The sequence below is a fragment of the Salmo salar genome, chromosome 27 (assembly GCF_965601325.2).
Source record: "Salmo salar chromosome 27, fSalSal1, whole genome shotgun sequence".
Taxonomy (NCBI): domain Eukaryota; kingdom Metazoa; phylum Chordata; class Actinopteri; order Salmoniformes; family Salmonidae; genus Salmo; species Salmo salar.
Window position 1 is genome coordinate 31,778,674 of NC_138317.1, and position 19,179 is coordinate 31,797,852.

At 44.2% G+C, this 19,179-nt stretch overlaps 1 protein-coding gene across 1 annotated transcript in view; it reads left to right on the top strand.

Moving 5' to 3' along the window:
• Positions 1-17,582: 17,582 nt before the first annotated feature.
• The window catches only part of kcnh8 (potassium voltage-gated channel, subfamily H (eag-related), member 8), a 125,096-nt gene continuing 123,499 nt past the window's right edge, over positions 17,583-19,179 (top strand). The window contains exon 1 of the mRNA XM_082970270.1: positions 17,583-17,723. Coding sequence (XP_082826396.1) covers positions 17,648-17,723 — 76 coding nt within the window. The 5' untranslated portion in view covers positions 17,583-17,647. The remainder of the gene's footprint in view (positions 17,724-19,179) is intronic.

Sequence of the window (19,179 nt, forward strand, 5' to 3'; positions counted from 1 at the left end):
CCATCACACCACTCTATTCACCCTTTCCTCCCTCTATTCACCCATTCCTCCCTCTATTCACCCATTCCTCCCTCTATTCACCCATCTCACCACTCTATTCACCCATTCCTCCCTCTATTCACCCATCTCACCACTCTGTTCACCCATCTCACCGCTCTATTCACCCATCTCAACCCTTTATTCACCCATCTCACCCCTCTATTCACCCATTCCTCCCTCTATTCACCCATCTCACCCCTCTATTCACCCATTCCTCCCTCTATTCACCCATCTCACCCCTTTATTCACCCATCTCACCCCTCTATTCACCCATTCCTCCCTTTATTCTCCCATCTCACCCCTCTACTCACCCATTCCTCCCTCTATTCACCCATTCCTCCCTCTATTCACCCATCTCACCCCTCTTTTCACCCATTCCCCCCTCTATTCACCCATTCCTCCCTCTATTCACCCATTCCTCCCTCTATTCACCCATTCCTCCCTCTATTCACCCATCTCACCCCTCTATTCACCATCTCACCACTCTATTCACCCATTCCTCCCTCTATTCACCCATCTCACCACTCTATTCACCCTTTCCTCCCTCTATTCACCCATTCCTCCCTCTATTCACCCATTCCTCCCTCTATTCACCCATCTCACCACTATATTCACCCATTCCTCCCTCTATTCACCCATCTCACCACTCACTTTCACCCATCTCACCGCTCTATTCACCCATCTCACCTTTTTATTCACCCATCTCACCCCTCTATTCACCCATTCCTCCCTTTATTCTCCCATCTCACCCCTCTACTCACCCATTCCTCCCTCTATTCACCCATTCCTCCCTCTATTCACCCATCTCACCCCTCTATTCACCCATTCCCCCCTCTATTCACCCATTCCTCCCTCTATTCACCCATTCCTCCCTCTATTCACCCATTCCTCCCTCTATTCACCCATCTCACCCCTCTCTTCACCCATTCCTCCCTCTATTCACCCATCTAACCCCTCTATTTACGCACCTCACCCCATATTCACCCATCTCACTGCTCTATTCACCCATCTCACCCCTCTATTCACCATCTCACCACTCTATTCACCCATTCCTCCCTTTATTCACCCATCTCACCACTCTATTCACCCTTTCCTCCCTCTATTCACTCATTCCTCCCTCTATTCACCCATCTCACCACTCTATTCACCCATTCCTCCCTCTATTCACCCATCTCACCACTCTGTTCACCCATCTCACCGCTCTATTCACCCATCTCACCCCTTTATTCACCCATCTCACCCCTCTATTCACCCATTCCTCCCTCTATTCACCCATCTCACCACTCTATTCACCCATTCCTCCCTCTATTCACCCATCTCACCACTCTGTTCACCCATCTCACCGCTCTATTCACCCATCTCACCCCTTTATTCACCCATCTCACCCCTCTATTCACCATCTCACCACTCTATTCACCCATTCCTCCCTTTATTCACCCATCTCACCACTCTATTCACCCTTTCCTCCCTCTATTCACTCATTCCTCCCTCTATTCACCCATCTCACCACTCTATTCACCCATTCCTCCCTCTATTCACCCATCTCACCACTCTGTTCACCCATCTCACCGCTCTATTCACCCATCTCACCCCTTTATTCACCCATCTCACCCCTCTATTCACCCATTCCTCCCTCTATTCACCCATCTCACCACTCTGTTCACCCATCTCACCGCTCTATTCACCCATCTCACCCCTCTATTCACCCATTCCTCCCTCTATTCACCCATCTCACCACTCTATTCACCCATTCCTCCCTCTATTCACCCATCTCAACCCTCTATTCACCCATTCCTCCCTCTATTCACCCATTCCTCCCTCTATTCACCCATCTCACCCCTCTATTCACCCATCTCACCACTCTATTCACCCATTCCTCCCTATATCTACCCATCTCACCCCTCTATTCACCCATCTCACCACTCTATTCACCCATTCCTCCCTCTATTCACCCATCTCACCACTCTGTTCACCCATCTCACTGCTTTATTCACCCATCTCACCCATTTATTCACCCATCTCACCCCTCTATTCACCCATTCCTCCCTTTATTCACCCATTCCTCCCTCTATTCACCCATTCCTCCCTCTATTCACCCATCTCACTCCTATATTCACCCATCTCACTGCTCTATTCACCCATCTCACCCCTCTATTCACCCATTCCTCCCTCTATTCACCCATCTCACACCTCTATTTACCCACCTCACCCCTCTATTCACCCATCTCACTCCTATATTCACCCATCTCACTGCTCTATTCACCCATCTCACCCCTCTATTCACCCATTCCTCCCTCTATTTCACCCATCTCACCACTCTATTCACCCATTCCACCCTCTATTCACCCATTCCTCCCTCCTATTCACCCATCTCACCCACTCTATTCACCCATTCCTCCCTCTATATTCACCCAATCTCACCACCTCTGTTCACCCATTCTCACCCCTTTATTCACCCATCTCACCCCTCTATTCCCCTTATTCACCCCATTTCCTCCCTCTATTTACCCATCTCACCCCTCTATTCACCCCATTCCTCTCTCTATTCACCCATTCCTCCCTCTATTCACCCATCTCACCCCCTCTATTCATCCATTCCCTCCCTCTCGCGCCCCCACTCTTCTTTTTCAGTCTTACCTCTATTATGCCAGTTCTTGGGTTGTGGGTGCGGGTGTGGTTGAGTTTGGGGGCTGAAGTGTTCTGACCCCTGGGCTCCCCCTGTCTCGTCCTGCCTGCCCTGGTGTGGACCTGAGGGGCCCCCACCACCGTTCAACACTCCAGGGCGGACCAGTTTGGCAGGAGGGGGGCCAGTTGGTCCCCATTACCAGGAGTGTTACAACCCCTCTGACACATGGCCTCCATCACACTGCTGGGGGTCCATCACATGTGGGAACTGAGTGATCCCCACACTAATGATGCAGCTCACAAAACACCGAGAGAGAGAGAGAGAGAGAGAGAGAGAGAGAGAGAGAGGGAGAGAGAGAGAGAGAGAGAGAGAGAGAGAGAGAGAGAGAGAGAGAGAGGGAGAGAGAGAGAGGGAGAGAGAGAGAGAGAGAGAGGAGAGAGAGGAGAGAGAGAGATGAGAGAGAGAGAGAGAGAGAGAGAGAGAGAGAGAGGAGAGAGAGAGAGAGAGAGAGAGAGAGAGGCCATATTCATTAGCTTTTGTTGTGGAATTGTTAGATATTACTTGTTAGATACTGCTGCTCTGTCAGATCTAGAAGCATAAGCATTTCGCTACACTCGCAATAACATCTGCTAACCATGTGTATGTGACCATTAAAATGTGATTTGATTTGAAAGAGAGTATTTGAGTTCATTAGGGACCTTGGACAGTGTCTATATGAAAACGATTGATGCTGCGCGCCTTGACGCACTATCCATTCCACAAAAGACGCGCGCTACAAATCGTCCCGTCACTGACTGGGGAAAGTTTTAGAGGCAAACGTTGTGTCAGTTGTCATATTTGCACGTCGTCCATAATTGACGAATAGTGAATATCAACACAAATAAACTCCACAATCTCCATCGTATTTATCTCAGGCAGCCTACTGGTATATCCATAAAAACATGTACATTTTCAATCGAAGTAAATCAGACAGACCTGACATCCGCTGGCTGCTGGTTCCTGTTGAGATTCCGAGATGCCGTAGGTAGTACAAGAATAGAGTTCCTCGTCTTGTTTTCTGTCCACGCTGTCTCAGTGAGTCATCACCTCATCTCTCTCTTTTACACTATTCGTCGGTCTATTGTGTCTATCTCATATCAGCTGCGTAGCAACATACCCCGTCGTTGCTTGCTGGCTGCGCGCTTTCGGACCTTTTCAACCAGCAACGGAATAAAACGAGTCTATCGGTGGTCTAACCGGAATATCAGTCAAAGCAATGCACGGTGACAGAGACTGTTCACGGAATTAGGCTACAGACCAGCTGGTATGCTACAAGGATTCCGTTGAGAAACTGGTGAAGCGACCAATACACGGTGAGTTCAGTTGTAAGCTAGTCAATGCAGTCATCAGCCAGTTTCAACGGTGTGAAACTGCTCGCTCTTCTGCAGTCGGCTATTGGCAGACAAACACACGCACACTCTCATCTCTCTCTCTCTCACACACACTGCATGGATCCAACGGCCACCTACCTACAGGGCAAACACTGGTTGAACCAACGTGGAATAGACGTTGAATTGACGTCTGTGCCCAGTGGGTAGTTTCTCTGGGCAACATTATGCTAATACTACACATTTGTAATTTACTAATACTAATATGGAAACCAAATGTAGCCTGACTGTGAGAATGTGGAGTGTATCCATTATTATTATGACAAGTAAATGTGAGAACCCGGATGAGACCTGAATGTGACCGCTCTTCCAGAGTTGGTTGTTACCAGAGGCACACTGCATGATTTGATGGATATTTATCTGCCCCCCCCCCCCCCACCCCCGCCTATATAATTGTTGATTTCCTTTTAACCTTCTTCAATTTCAAATCGCGATGAAACACACGCGCGCGCGAGCATGTAGCCCATGAACAGAGGCAGTGGTATTAACATACAGTTGGTATAATAATGAATTCACCACTACGCTCCGGTAGGTATTAAATGTGACAATTGCGCATAAATGTATTTATTATTTTCTGACGTGCCGCTGTTATATGCATGACTTGTTTTTGTCCTAGGGATTTAATAACTCTCCATGGAAACGCTCTGGATGTGACGGGCTGCTTATCAACTTTTCTTACATATGTTTGCTGTTCAAATTATTCTCGACCCCATCTCCATAAGCAATTATCTTCAATGTTTCCCTATTGTAGGCATATCTTTTTTTATGGCGGCATGTGAAGCCGTTGAATTAGGGGAAATCATTTTTGAGGATCTTGACTTCGAAAGTGATGTTGTTTATAATGAATAGCCTGGATAGGACGTGTAGCCTATTCAAACAGTGTTTAAAGGTGAAAGTTGAGAGATGGACATTTCTTTCTCTACTGTCAATAGGAGCGTAGCCTACCTGCCAAAACATTTACATAGCTGGGGAAGCTACTCTGAAAATATAGCAGGCTAGTTTAGCAAGCTACCAATTACTACACACTGGAAGACGTTAAGCTACACCAATGATATCCTTAAGAAAAGCCTATAGTTTACTTAACTAAAGTTACTTTGAAAAAGTAGTTCACTACATCCAACCCGCTGGGCAAAAACTGGTTGTATCAACGTTGTTTCCACGTCATTTCTACATTTAAAGAAAATAATCTGATGACGTTGAATCAACAGTTGAAAACTGATTGGATTTGCAAATCACGTTGTTCACATTAGTTAACATAAATAAAATGTAAACTAGACTATCCAAATAAAACTACTTAGTGTACGATCCTATCTGAATCTGAAATGATTACAAATTGCAAGAACAGATCACAGTCAGATGTTAACAGAATGTGTCATTTAGCCTTTTAGACACAAAAGCTAGGCTGTTTCAAGTGTAGTTCACTACATGTAGTTCACTGCTCCCCAACATCCCCAACACTGAACATTTATAAGGTACAGAGGAAAAAAATCGTGTTTTATCCCTATAAAAGTTTCAAAAAGACCTAAGCTATTTGGATAGCCTAAAGTGTTATTTGCAAAATATAGGCTAACGATACAGTTGCAATAACGCATGTCAGAGTCAAGAAGTAAATTCCCAGAAAAACTAAAGGTATAGCCTACTAGCATACACAATGGGGGTATTTTACTTGAAGAAAAGTAGCCTATTCAAGACCCCCCCCCTCCCCCAAAATGTTCAGGTTCACCAAACATAGGCTAATACGAATTCCCAATGGAATGGTAAAATAAGAGAGCAGCCTAGCAGGTGTTGTATAAAGTTATCGCAAAATAATAAGAAAAAAATAGTATCAGAAAAAATAGGCAAAAATGTATCATTATAATTACCTTCAATAACAGAGGAATCCGTTGAATAGTTGGATATCCATTGAGATTAAACAAAGCGTCTAAGGTCCCATAAAATTATTTAGAATGTACAATTTAGAATGCGCGATAAATTCAGGTACCTACATGTATTTCAGAAAGCTCACTCTGCTTCGGAGCTGCAGAACTGATGTCTGTCGTGTGTGACAGTCGGACGAGTGACGGAACCTGCCGGTGAGCTTCAAGTGTCTTTCAAAGTGGCTCGTGGCGCTTTCCTCAATTAGGCTATCGCAAAATGGGTGACGAGAGAGAGCGAGAGAGAGAGGAAATGAGAAAGAGAGGGGCAGGGAGAGAGAGAGAAAGGAGAGAGAGATTGCTGTCATCCGTACGCTCCAGCCTCTCCTGGTTTTTGTCTTTCATGCGTCAGAAGGGGACGCTGCAGCCTGGAAGCAAGGGGGGGGGGGGTGCCCCTGTGACAACAATTTCGGACCCCTTTGTGAACCCCCTAAATGTGGAGTATGAAATAATTTTTACTTTTTTTACATCCGTTATTAGACAGTGGCAACGCGGAACACTAATGATTATGAACATGGTCTTTTGCCTGCTAATGTCTGCAATGCAGTGAAGAAAACGATATGACAACAATAAAGTCTAATGTAACTGGCCCCTCTAACAGTACAACTGGCCCCAGCTTGGCCCCCCCAGTTGAAATGGTCTAGAACCGCCAATGGCCGTCAGGCGATTATAAGGCCCTTACTACTGAATAGTGTATTTTCCAGGTGCGTAGAAGTCAATATAAGAATACTGGAAGAGATGGAGACCCACACACTGTCGAAAAAATGAATACATCCAAAACTAAGACGTGAATACAAAATAAAGATGTTTATTATAACATCATGGCTCCCCAATAAAATCATAGTGCAAAAGAAAGTGCATAAATAAAAGGTGAACAAAAAAATAAAACGTTTCGGCATCAGGCCATCTTCAGTGTAAAGTTGTCGGCACACACACCTGGGTTCTATTTCCAGGATAATTACATATGTCACATCTATAAATCTATAAATCAGTTCCTAGTATAATACCTAGTACAATGCATGAACTAGATTATAGACAAAATGTACAAATGCGAACAAAGAAATATAATCAATTATTACTTTATTTTACTTATACCATGTGAACATTTCCTCAGAATAAATAACACAGGATCGTAGAGATACCACTAGATGGGGGTATCGTACACCACTAAGAGGCAATACACCAGGTACAGAAAACACTTCAATAACAATTCTTCATTCATGCGTGATGGGTGGAGAGTTTTTAAATAGAACATCCACCTGCATGTTGTCTGGAGAAGACTAAATTCAAGATTATCACCCCCTACGTGAAGGTTTTATTTGCTGTATAGCACAGAAGGACATGGATGAGACGGGTGACCAGCCTCAGAGAAATGACATGCAATAGGGTTATTACATGGTTATACTGTTTTTGGTGGGAACACTCACACACTCACACACACACACACCACCCCACATCCCACACAAGTCAAACCAGCACAGGACCTTTGTTCATATTTTTCTTGTCATGTCCCCAAACTAGAAAACATCTCAACCCAGAAACCTGGATGCAGGGAGTGATCTTGGGTGTCCATACAATAACCTTATCACTTCTATTATATAGGAGTCTTCTATGTGATTCTCTCTCCCTCCTTGTGTTAGCCCTGACACAGGGGTCTGGATGGGACTCCTGAGACTGATAATACCGCTCCTTACAGGAATCAGGTATTAGCTGGGACAGCCATGGCCCCAGTGGAAGGTGTATTACTGTAGATATTGAAGAACTCCTCAGTAGATGACATTCATAAAGGCCGATAAGTCACTGACCTCTTGGATTCCAAGGTTCTACAGATTTCAGTTCAGATAGTGCTGATTGTTCAGTACTGTATGCCATCACCGTTGGTATTAGCTGGCATGAGGATTAGGCGTGCGTGTGTCTCTGTATGTGTGCATTTGTTTCTGTCTGTGTATGTGCGTGTATGGGTGTGTGTGTGTGTGTGTGTGTGTGTGTGTGTGTGTGTGTGTGTGTGTGTGTGTGTGTGTGTGTGTGTGTGTGTGTGTGTGTGTGTGTGTGTGTGTGTGTGTGCGTGTGTGTGCGTGTGTGTGCGTGTGTGTGTGTGGGTGTGTGTGTGTGTGTGGTGGAGGGTTTTAGATCAAACAGCATGCAACGTGGCCTACGCCACACATCTTGGGGTCGGTTTTGATTCTGGTTTATTTGATACCTGATGCTTGTCTCTCCTGACAGATGTCTGTGGGCAAACTAGTCAAGAAAAATGTTGATTACAGTTTCAGTTTGTGTGGCATGGTGTTGAAGAGAGCGAAGTTGTTTGAGTATTCATTAGAGAGAGAAAGTGTATGTGTGTGTTTCTGTCTGATTGTGTATGTGTGTGTGTCTGTGCGTGTGTGTTTCTGAGTGTGTGTGTTTCATAGCTTTTGGCAGGCTCTACCAGCATGTGGGTAAAGTCCCCATCAGTGCATCTGGAGGGCCATGCCCGCTCACTGGATGGTACCAGAGGGAATAATGTAACCTCGTCGTTACCATGGCTATGTTGGAATACTGGCACACTTAGAACCTCACCATAACTGACATGCCAAAGAGGAGAGGAGAGAGTTTGGACCCAAACACATGGCTGGGTGCAACAGAGACATGACCTACATATTGTGTATAGCAGAGGAGGCTGGTGTGAGGAACTATAGGAGGACGGTTTCATAGTAATAACTGGAAAGGAATCAATGGAATGATACCAAACACATGGAAACAACATGTTTGACTCCATTCCATTGATTTAGTTCCAATGAGCCTGTCCTCATATAGCTCCTCCCACCAGCCTTCTCTGATGTATAGATACAGCTAAAGGAAATTCATGGTGTTGCAATAAGGACAACATAGTAGGTTCTATGAAGTCCAAGCCACAAGTGCATTTGGATAATGGAGATAACCAGGCCAAGACATGTCCATAGCCTATAGTTCTCAATGATGCCAGCACTGTCATCACACTAGTTAGCTACTACATCTCCCATGATTCACCACTTCTCTGTTCTAAGGAGAGGGGGGCAATCTAAAGCTTCTTCAATCCAAGACCAAAGTTGGCCTATATAACATCATGGTCCATCTGAGATTGTTTAATTGACAGACATGTGAAAGACAGTTTACAGAAATTGAAAGACTCGTTAATCCTAGAGGAGACAAACAAATTAAGTGATATATACATTATATTACTGTAAGTGATCCTAGAGAGGAGACAAAGAAATTAAGGGATATTGTTTTAAATTATACTACTGTAAGTGATCCTAGAGAGGAAACAAACAAATGAAGTGATATATAAATTATATAACTGTAAGTGATCCTAGAGAGGAGACAAACAAGTTAAGTGATATTGGTCATTTAAAAAATATATATATATTTCACCTTTATTTAACCAGGTAGGCTAGTTGCATCCAATTTGTTGAGTAGAGTGTTGGAGGCTATTTTATAAATGACATCGCCGAAGTCGAGGATCGGTAGGATGGTCAGTTTTACGAGGGTATGTTTGGCAGCATGAGTGAAGGATGCTTTGTTGCGAAATAGGAAGCGATTCTAGATTTAATTTTGGATTGGAGATGCTTAATGTGAGTCTGGAAGGAGAGTTTACAGTCTAGCCAGACACCTAGGTATTTGTAGTTGTCCACATATTCTAAGTCAGAACCGTCCAGAGTAGTGATGCTGGATGGGCGGGCAGGTGCGGGCAGTGATCGGTTGAAGAGCATGCATTTAGTTTTACTAGCATTTAAGAGCAGTTGGAGGCCACGGAAGGAGAGTTGTATAGCATTGAAGCTCGTCTTGAGGTTAATTAACACAGTGTCCAAAGTTGGGCCAGATGTATACAGAATGGTGTCGTCTGCGTAGAGGTGGATCAGAGAATCACCAGCAGCAAGAGCGACATCATTGATGTATACAGAGAAGAGAGTTGGCCCAAGAATTGAGCCCTGTGGCACCCCCATAGAGACTGCTAGAGGTCCGGACAACTGGCCCTCTGATTTGACACACTGAACTCTATCAGGGAAGTAGTTGGTGAACCAGGCGAGGCAATCATTTGAGAAACCAAGACTGTTGAGTCTGCCAATAAGAATGTGGTGATTGACAGAGTCAAAAGCCTTGGCCAGGTCGATAAATACGGCTGCACAGTAATGTCTCTTATTGATGGCGGTTATGATATCGTTTAGGACCTTGAGGGTGGCTGAGGTGCACCCATGACCAGCTCTGAAACCAGATTGCATAGCGGAGAAGGTACGGTGGGATTCAAAATAGTCAGTAATCTGTTTGTTAACTTGGCTTTCAAAGACCTTAGAAAGGCAGGGTAGGATAGATATAGGTCTGTAGCAGTTTGGGTCAAGAGTGTCTCCCCCTTTGAAGAGGGGGATGACCGCGGCAGCTTTCCAATCTTTGTGGATCTCAGATGATACGAAAGAGAGGTTGAACAGCCTAGTGATAGGGGTTGCAACAATTTCGGCAGATAATTTTAGAGAGGGTCCAGATTGTCTAGCCTGGCTGATTTATCGGGGTCCAGATTTTGCAGCTCTTTCAGAACATCAGCTATCTGGATTTGTTGAAGGAGAAATGGAGGAGGCTTGGGCGAGTTGCTGTGGGGAGTGCAGGGCTGTTGACCGAGGTAGAAAGCATGGCCAGCTGGCCAGCATGGGCAGCTGGGAGGAGGTGCTCTTATTCTCCATGGACTTTACAGTGTCCCAGAACTTTTTTGAGTTTGTGCAACAGGATGCAAATTTCTGTTTGAAAAAGCTAGCCTTAGCTTTCCTAACTGCCTGTGTATAACTTCCCTGAAAAGTTGCATATCACGGGGGCTATTCAATGCTAATGCAGAACGCTACAGGATGTTTTTGTGCTGGTCAAGGGCAGTCAGGTCTGGAGAAAACCAAGGGCTATATCTGTTCCTGGTTCTACATTTTTTGAAAGGGGCATGCTTATTTAAGATGGCGAGGAAGGCATTTTTAAAGAATGACCAGGCATCCTCTACTGATGGGATGAGGTCAATATCCTTCCAGGATACCCAGGCCAGGTCGATTAGAAAGGCCTGCTCGCAGAAGTGTTTTAGGGAGCATTTGACAGTGATGAGGGGTGGTCGTTAGACAGCAGATCCATTACGGATGCAGGCAATGAGGCAGTGATCGCTGAGATCTTGGTTGAAAACAGCAGAGGTGTATTTGGAGGGCAGGTTGGTTAGGATGATATCTATGAGGGTGCCCGTGTTTACGGATTTGGGGTTGTACCTGGTGGGTTCATTGATAATTTGTGTGAGATTGAGGGCATCAAGCTTAGATTTTAGGATGACCGAGGTGTTAAGCATATCCCAGTTTAGGTCACCTAGCAGCACGAGCTCTGAAGATAGATGGGCGGCAATCAGTTCACATATGGTGTCCAGTGCACAGCTGGGGGCAGAGGGTGGTCTATAGCAAGCGGCAACGGTGAGAGACTTGTTTCTGGAAAGGTGGATTTTTAGAAGTAGAAGCTCGAATTGTTTGGGTACAGACCTGGATAGTAAGACAGAACTCTGCAGGCTATCTCTGCAGTAGATTGCAACACCGCCCCCTTTGGCAGTTCTATCTTGTCGGAAAATGTTATAGTTAGGGATGGAAATATCTGGGTTTTTGGTGGTCTTCCTGAGCCAGGATTCAGACACGGCTAGGACATCCGGGTTGGCAGAGTGTGCTAGGGCAGTGAATAAAACAAACTTAGGGAGGAGACTTATAATGTTAACATGCATGAAACCAAGGCTTTTACGGTTACAGAAGTCAACAAATGATAGCGCTTGGGGAATGGGAGTGGAGCTAGGCACTGCAGGGCCTGGATTAACCTCCACATCACCAGAGGAACAGAGATCTGCTCTTCTAGTACGTTCAGAACAGAGAGTAAAAGGAGCAGATTTCTGGGCACGGTTGAGTAGATTCAAGGCATAATGTACAGACAAAGGTATGGTAGGATGTGAATACAGTTTGGGTAAACCTGTGCATAGAGTGACGATGAAAGAGATATTGTCTCTAGAAATATCATTTAAACCAGGTGATGTCACTGCATGTGTGGTAGGTGGAACTAAAGTGTTAAATAAGGCGTATTGAGCAGGGCTAAAGGCTCTACAGTGAAATAAGGCAATAATTACTAACCAAAACAGCAATGGACAAGGCATATTGACGTTAGCGAGTGGCATGCGTAGCCGAGTGATCAGAGGAGTCCAGTGAGTGGCTTCAGGCAGCTAGCGGGTCGGGGATAGCAGGCTAGCTGAAGGGCCTTGGAGGGACGTCGCGACGGAAGAAAGTCTGTTCTGGCCCTCTCGTGCTATTACGTTGGCAGACGGATCAGCAGGGCTCCGTGTGGTAAACCAGGCCAATTGACAAAATAGGTATAGTGGCCAAAGAATTTGTCCAATGGGCCTTTTAAGCTAAGAGTCCGATGTGCTCTGGACAGCTAGCAGACTAGCGGATGGGCATTCAGGGGACAACGCGATGGCGGAGCCAGTTGAGAAAACCCCCTCGGGCGAATCACGACGGTGGTCCAGTTGTGATGGGTCCAGGCCAGTTGGCAAAATAGGTATTGTAGCCCAAGGAGTGGCTGATGGACCTCTTTGGCTAGCCAGGAGATGGGCCTAGCAGATGGAGCTCCAGGCTAATTGGTTCTAGCTTCGGGACAGAGACGTTAGCCAGGAGTGGCCACTCGGATAGCAGCTAGCTAGCTCCGATGATCCAGGTGAAAAAAAAAGGTTCAGAGCTTGTGGTAGGAATTCGGAGATATAAAGAAAAATAAGTCCGATTTGCTCTGGTTTGAGTCGCTGTTACGGGAATTTTCGAATCCCAATGCTAATAATTACCAATCAATAAGCCTTGACTAATCCCCAAGGTTTGTAAAACACTGGGTTAATAATAATTAGGCAAGGCCTCAGCTTTCTGCAAAAGGTCTGTACAGTTTATTCAGAGAACGTTCTGCAGTTCATACACAAAACATCTATTATATACCAGGCTCCTCATTTACGCACACACATTACACACTAACACTAAGGGAATTTGATTGTTCTTCCCCAGAACTCTCAACACTGTAAATTCTTACCCAGACGACAGTTTCATATCTCTGAGATTAGGGAAACCTAGAGGGGTACTCCCTCTCAGACCATAAACTCTCAGAGTTGTAGCTAGGTCAGGTCATCCACAGTTTAACATTCCTCTCCTATCCTAGTCAATCTCATGAGACTTATGCTTAACCCCTTAGTTACTCATTCTACAGGCTATATAGACCATATCCCTAAATTCAGGGTAGAATTATTTAATCATTACTCTCAAGCAGGAATTCCTTTAACAGTCGCGCTGTGCAGACTGGCAAGAGTTGTCCGTGCTAGAGGTAGCAAATGACCACAAGCAGTGGCTAGCTGACTACTAGCTAATAGCTAGTTAGCTGGCTAGCTGCTGTTGGGATTCCGGTTCAGAAGACGGATCAGCAGGGCTCCATGTGGTTAACCAGGCCAATTTGCAAACTGGGTATAGTGGCCAAAGAATTTTAAGCTAACCGATGTGCTCTAGACAGCTAGCGGGCCGCGGCTAGCTAGTAGCCAGTTAGCTGGCTAGCTTTTGATGGGGGTTCCGGTTCTTAAGTATAAAAATAGCAGATCCGTACCACATTGGGTGAGACGGATTGCAGGAGAGTATATTCAGTCCGTAGATGGAAAGTGATATTAAAATATATACGAAAAAACAAGGGAAAACGATGTTTACACGGGACAGGAAGGGACAAGACTAAAACACACGTCCGACTGCTACGCCATCTTGGAATCAAGATCAAGATCCATCATTGATGGATACAATGGATAGAGGATCTCCATTAAAAGCCCAGTGCAGTCAAAAATGTGATTTATATATATTTTCACACTTTGAGGTTGGAATAATACTGTAAAATTGTGAAAATGATGATAATGCCTTTTCAGTGTAAGAGTTGTTTGAAAAGATTTTTAGGCCTTCCATGGTGACATCCCCATGCAGTAATTGAGTTAACAAAACTACAAAAAAGTGAGTTCTAAACCTCTCTGCCAATTACAGCTAGTTTTCCATCTTCCCCTCCCCACTCAGACCACTCCCAGACAGTCTTAGCAAAATTCTTGCTTCAGAAATTGCCCTTTGCTAAGAATATATTTTTGTTTCTTTTTGACAATTTTAATGGAAAACATTCACACTAAAGTATTTAATTGTTAACTAGAAATTATTTGATATTGAGATAAAAACGGCTGCATTGGATCAGTGAGCTAGTTTAGGTAGTTTAGTGTCTTTACTGAGAGTATTGTCATAACTCTCCTGTGATGATCTGAAGGATCGCTCTACAGCGTGCTCTCTCTCGTAGAGGGGGAGAGCGGGAAATCGGCTGTTTTATGGCGGTTGTAAAATACGCTGCCTCTATGCTCTGTAGTGTTCGAGGTTGGAATGTAAACTATGGAACACAGAGAGACACTTGGACATCAAAAGTTTGAATAATCTTTGAGAATGTGGGAGTGGTCCCTGGACACTTAAGGGACGGTCATGTCGAGTGTGTTTCATTTGGTGATCTCATGAAGGACAGGAAACACACATTACTGTGTCTCTGGTTGTGTACACTTCTCAATTATGGGGTTTACATCTAAATGTGAAACGTATATGATTACATAAGAAACTATTTGTGAAATGATGAAATGTGATGTTAGTCTTCTAAATGAGAGTATGGATTTTCATATAAAGTTTAACCTGTCAGTGGCCACGCCCCCGTGAGTACAGACATTTATATTGGCTTCATGGAACGCCCCTTCTTCCACAGAGTATAAAACCACCCGTGACAAAATGTACATTTTGTGCCAGAGAGACCCACGGTAAGCCTGACGTCTCGAATGGTTAAGAAGATCAGAAAACATGAAGCGGTAGCTACATGTTGAAATGGTTGCCAACTCTACAAGAGTCAAAATTCTTAAGAACGAGGTCCCCACGTTGAAATGGCTAAGAAATCTATGAACTAAAGAACAATTATTCAGACTGCAGCTGTTTAAATACTTTAGTCTGGTAAATACTTTAGTCCGATCTAAGAACATTTCCGAATGGTACTCTGAAGTATCCATTCTAACAACCTATGACTTTGATCTCTGGTGGACAAACCAGAGGCTCTCTGTCGACGGACTATACAGCAGATGGATTGGAAATCGCAGAGAGGGACAACAAAGGCAGACACTCGTAAATATATAAATTGCAATTTCTTTTCGAATGAGTGGTTGTTCATGATCAAAATATTAGCAATTTCTATGTATGTAGTGAATCCACTCTGAGTGTCCCACTCTTGAACTACCCCACCCATTTCCTTTGTCTACCAAGCTGTCATATCAGCTTAGCCTACTAGGGACTTTCCTTTCATGATAGTAACCAATGTATGACCTATGTGTGTGTGTTTATGTAATTCTGTGATTGATTAAGTTAGTTAGTAAATAAATAATTAAGACAATTTGTATATTGCTGATTCATGATTCTATGCTAGGGTTCGTGCAGATATCCAAGGGTTTGTGACGTTCAGTAATGAGACCGATGAGGTAAAATTCATTAATAAGCGACTGTTTTGATAAGATATGAAAATATCTGAAGAGTTATATTCTGAAATTGACACTCCATAAACAACCTTTTTCCATGGTGCCCCGACTTCCTAGTTAATTAAAGTTACATGATTAGTTTAATCACGTAATTAAATTACACATAGAGAATTGATTTCATAATATACAGTCATCACATTTAATTATAGTCAACGACACGACAGTACACTATAGGGCACAGGGAGCCAGTCTCTTCACTACTACTACTACCACACGCACGTGTGAAATGGCTAGCTAGTTAGCGGTGGTGCGCGCTAATTGTGTTTCAGTCGGTGATGTCACTTGCTCTGAGACCTTGAAGTAGTTGTTCCCCTTGCTCTGCAACAATGCTTCGTGGGTGTCAGTTGTTGATGTGTGCAGAGGGTCCCTGGTTCGAGCCCAGGCAGGGGCGAGGAGAGGGACGGAAGCTAAACTGTTACACACGCACACACACACACACACACACACAGGCACATACACACACGCACAGAAACATGCAGTCAGCCATAGTCTAAATCTGCCACTCCACAGGCGAGGGCCCCAACAATTTCAGACAGCTTTTTTTATTCATTTGTCAATGAGCGTGTGTGTGTGTGTGTGTGTGTGTTGTTTGTGTCAAGCATGTGTTTCCATGAAAAATCACAAAGGGGCGCCATTGGGTTACTAAATGCCCAACGTTGCCATTCTTCAACTGCTATGTATCCGTTGCACCATTAGGGGGTGGCAGAGTTTCGTTCTAGAGGATGGGGGGGGGGGGGGGGGGGGGGGAGAGGGAGAGTCGGATGACAGACAGTAATAACAAAATAGTCTGGTACTCGACGATCTATTACATGTGTTTGCTCAATGTGTAGCTTCTCCCTTTTTCCTGAAGCTCATTTATCTCAGTTAGGCCCTATGTCAGAGTCAGCTGATTGGAACAAAAGACTACGCTGTTCTTGTACGCGTGCTTGCCTGTGCACTTGTGGTTTATATGTTCCCCTAGTCTTGTCACTAAGGCGTGTGACCTCATAGGCCTACTCAGCTTGCCCTAACCTGCAGGCTTAGGCTACTAAGTCGCTCTGGATAAGAGCGTCTGCTAAATGACTTAAATGTAAATGTAATGTACTATTTTACTTCTTATTTATCTCGTAAACGTATAGTCTATAATTCTAAGGAGTATAGATATTTCAATCGAAAACCGACATTCTTAATGTATTTGGGATACATTTTATAGACCACTGTTATGTTCAAGTGTAACAGTATAGCTTCCGTCCCTCTCCTCAACCTGGGCTTGAACCAGGGACCCTCTGCACACATCAACAACTGACACCCACGAAGCATCGTCACCCATCGCGTCACAAAAGCCGCGGCTCTTGCAGAACAAGGGGAACAACTACTTCAGGTCTCAGAGCGAGTGACGTCACCCGATTGAACCGCTATTAGCGCGCACCACTGCTAACTAACTAGCCATTTCACATCGGTTACACAAGCTGTAGAATACTTTCTTTTATTCAAAGTTGAACGTTATTTTTTTACTTTTCTGACGAGAACGAACAGACGTCATTGAAGATCGTAAAAGTAGCCTAGAGAAAAATAAGAGATAGAAATGGTACGTTTCCTAGTTTCCTAGTTCCTAGCAACATATTCACCCTTTCAGACAGTTAAAATAATTTGCTTGATCACAGAGTGTTGTAGTCTGTTTGATTGATCGCCTCTGTCATTGCACAGTGAGAAATGATGATCATTGAAATCCATTGACATAATAATGAAACTGCTGACAGAAAGCTCGTTCCCGCGTCTGGCTTTCTCGCGGGCGTCCCGGAGTAGCTGTTACCTGAATTGCACCTGCAGGCGTCACATCCACTTGTCACACACATACCCACATTCACACACGGTTCCAGTGAGCGCGCATCTGTCTCACACACACTCTCCACTCGATAGAAATCGGATTCCACCTATGTATCGCGGACAACTCCGGCGAATCGTTGTTAACGTGCGCGCCTCACACATATTAGGTCGGCTCACACCTTCTCTTCCGTGACTTTGATGGGGACTTGGACAACAGGGAGGGAAAATGCCTGTGATGAAAGGATTACTTGCGCCGCAGAACACGTTTCTGGACACCATAGCCACACGGTTTGACGGCACACGTAAGTTTGTTCTCTTTCTCTTTGATGCTTAATGGGACCTTAACCTATGTCCTCAGTTAGGCTATTCGTTCAGTCCCAACCCGTTTGTTGCACTTGCTTTCTAAGATTTAGATTTATGGATATTGCTAAATCAATTGGTAGGAATACGGCTTTTAGTCATAATATGTCAATTTCTTCCAAAACAGTCAATGAAATCAAATCACAAAGTAAGTGTAGAGCAAGTTAATGCAGGTAGGATATATTTTGAAAAGTAATTTTTCTCTTCAAAATGGAATAGCCTATGTTTAGTTGCTCATGGTGCCCAGGGCTATATGCTATATATGTGTGGTCTGTGCTATAGCCTAGTTAAAATACTTGTTAAATTTGTTGGCACAGAACAGTTTTTAGACACTTTATAATGGACATGAGCGCGAGCGCTAACCTATTGGTCTAACTCGCGCAGCAAAGTTCAGCACCACGGACAGCGAATCACCCTCACTAGAATTTACCATTTTTAAACATTTTATTTATTTCACCTTTATTTAACCAGGTAAGCTAGTTGAGAACAAGTTCTCATTTACAACTGCGACCTGGCCAAGATAAAGCAAAGCATTGCAACACAAACAACAACACAGAGTTACACGTGGAATAAACCGTTTTTGACGCGCACCCACTCAAGCGCTCCTAAACAACAATAATTTAAGGTTACATTTCTAAACCTAGAGAAGAGTCTACTTTGTAAGTAAGTTAACAAAATTCCTTGTTCCAATATGACACATTTTACCAACAGTCATTAATCCATACCCAAAAACAGTTGTGATGGTGATATATTCAGACAAACACATTAAGTCAAATGAACATTTCTTATTTCCGCTCTCTGACTGCCAAGTCCCGCGGCGAAGCTCTGACAGTAGCAGTCGCATCTATCCAAATGAATTAATTGGTCGGCGGCACCTACAGCAGGTGGGTTCGCTTCCCTAGGCAGAGGCACACACAGGGCTCTTTAGAACGGCCGCTTTCTCTCTTTCTCTCGAAAAGAAAGTCATTTGCAGTCACGGACCAGGGTGTTGATATGACCAACCTTTGTCTCCGAGAAGTCTGTTAGTTTAGAGTGCAGTTTCATGTTGCTTGTTCTGCTGCATTAACTCTACAATTAGTCTGGGCCAGAAGTAGCCTGATCCCAGATATGTTTCTGCTCTCTTGCCATCTCCTTATGGAATTGTCATACCATGTCATATTCAGACCAAGTGTTTCTGAATCTTTAACTGGTCACAGAAAAGAGATGGCGCTCACTTTGGGTAGCCTAGACTAACAGGCCTATACTAACAGGCCTATACTAACAGGCCTATACTAACAGGCCTATACTAACAGGCCTATACTGTTGGCTTATTTATTATTATTTAGTGTGTCTCAGCATTGCTCGTTTCAAGACACCCTAATAATAACACTCAATCTTAACTGATTTACAATCTTCTTC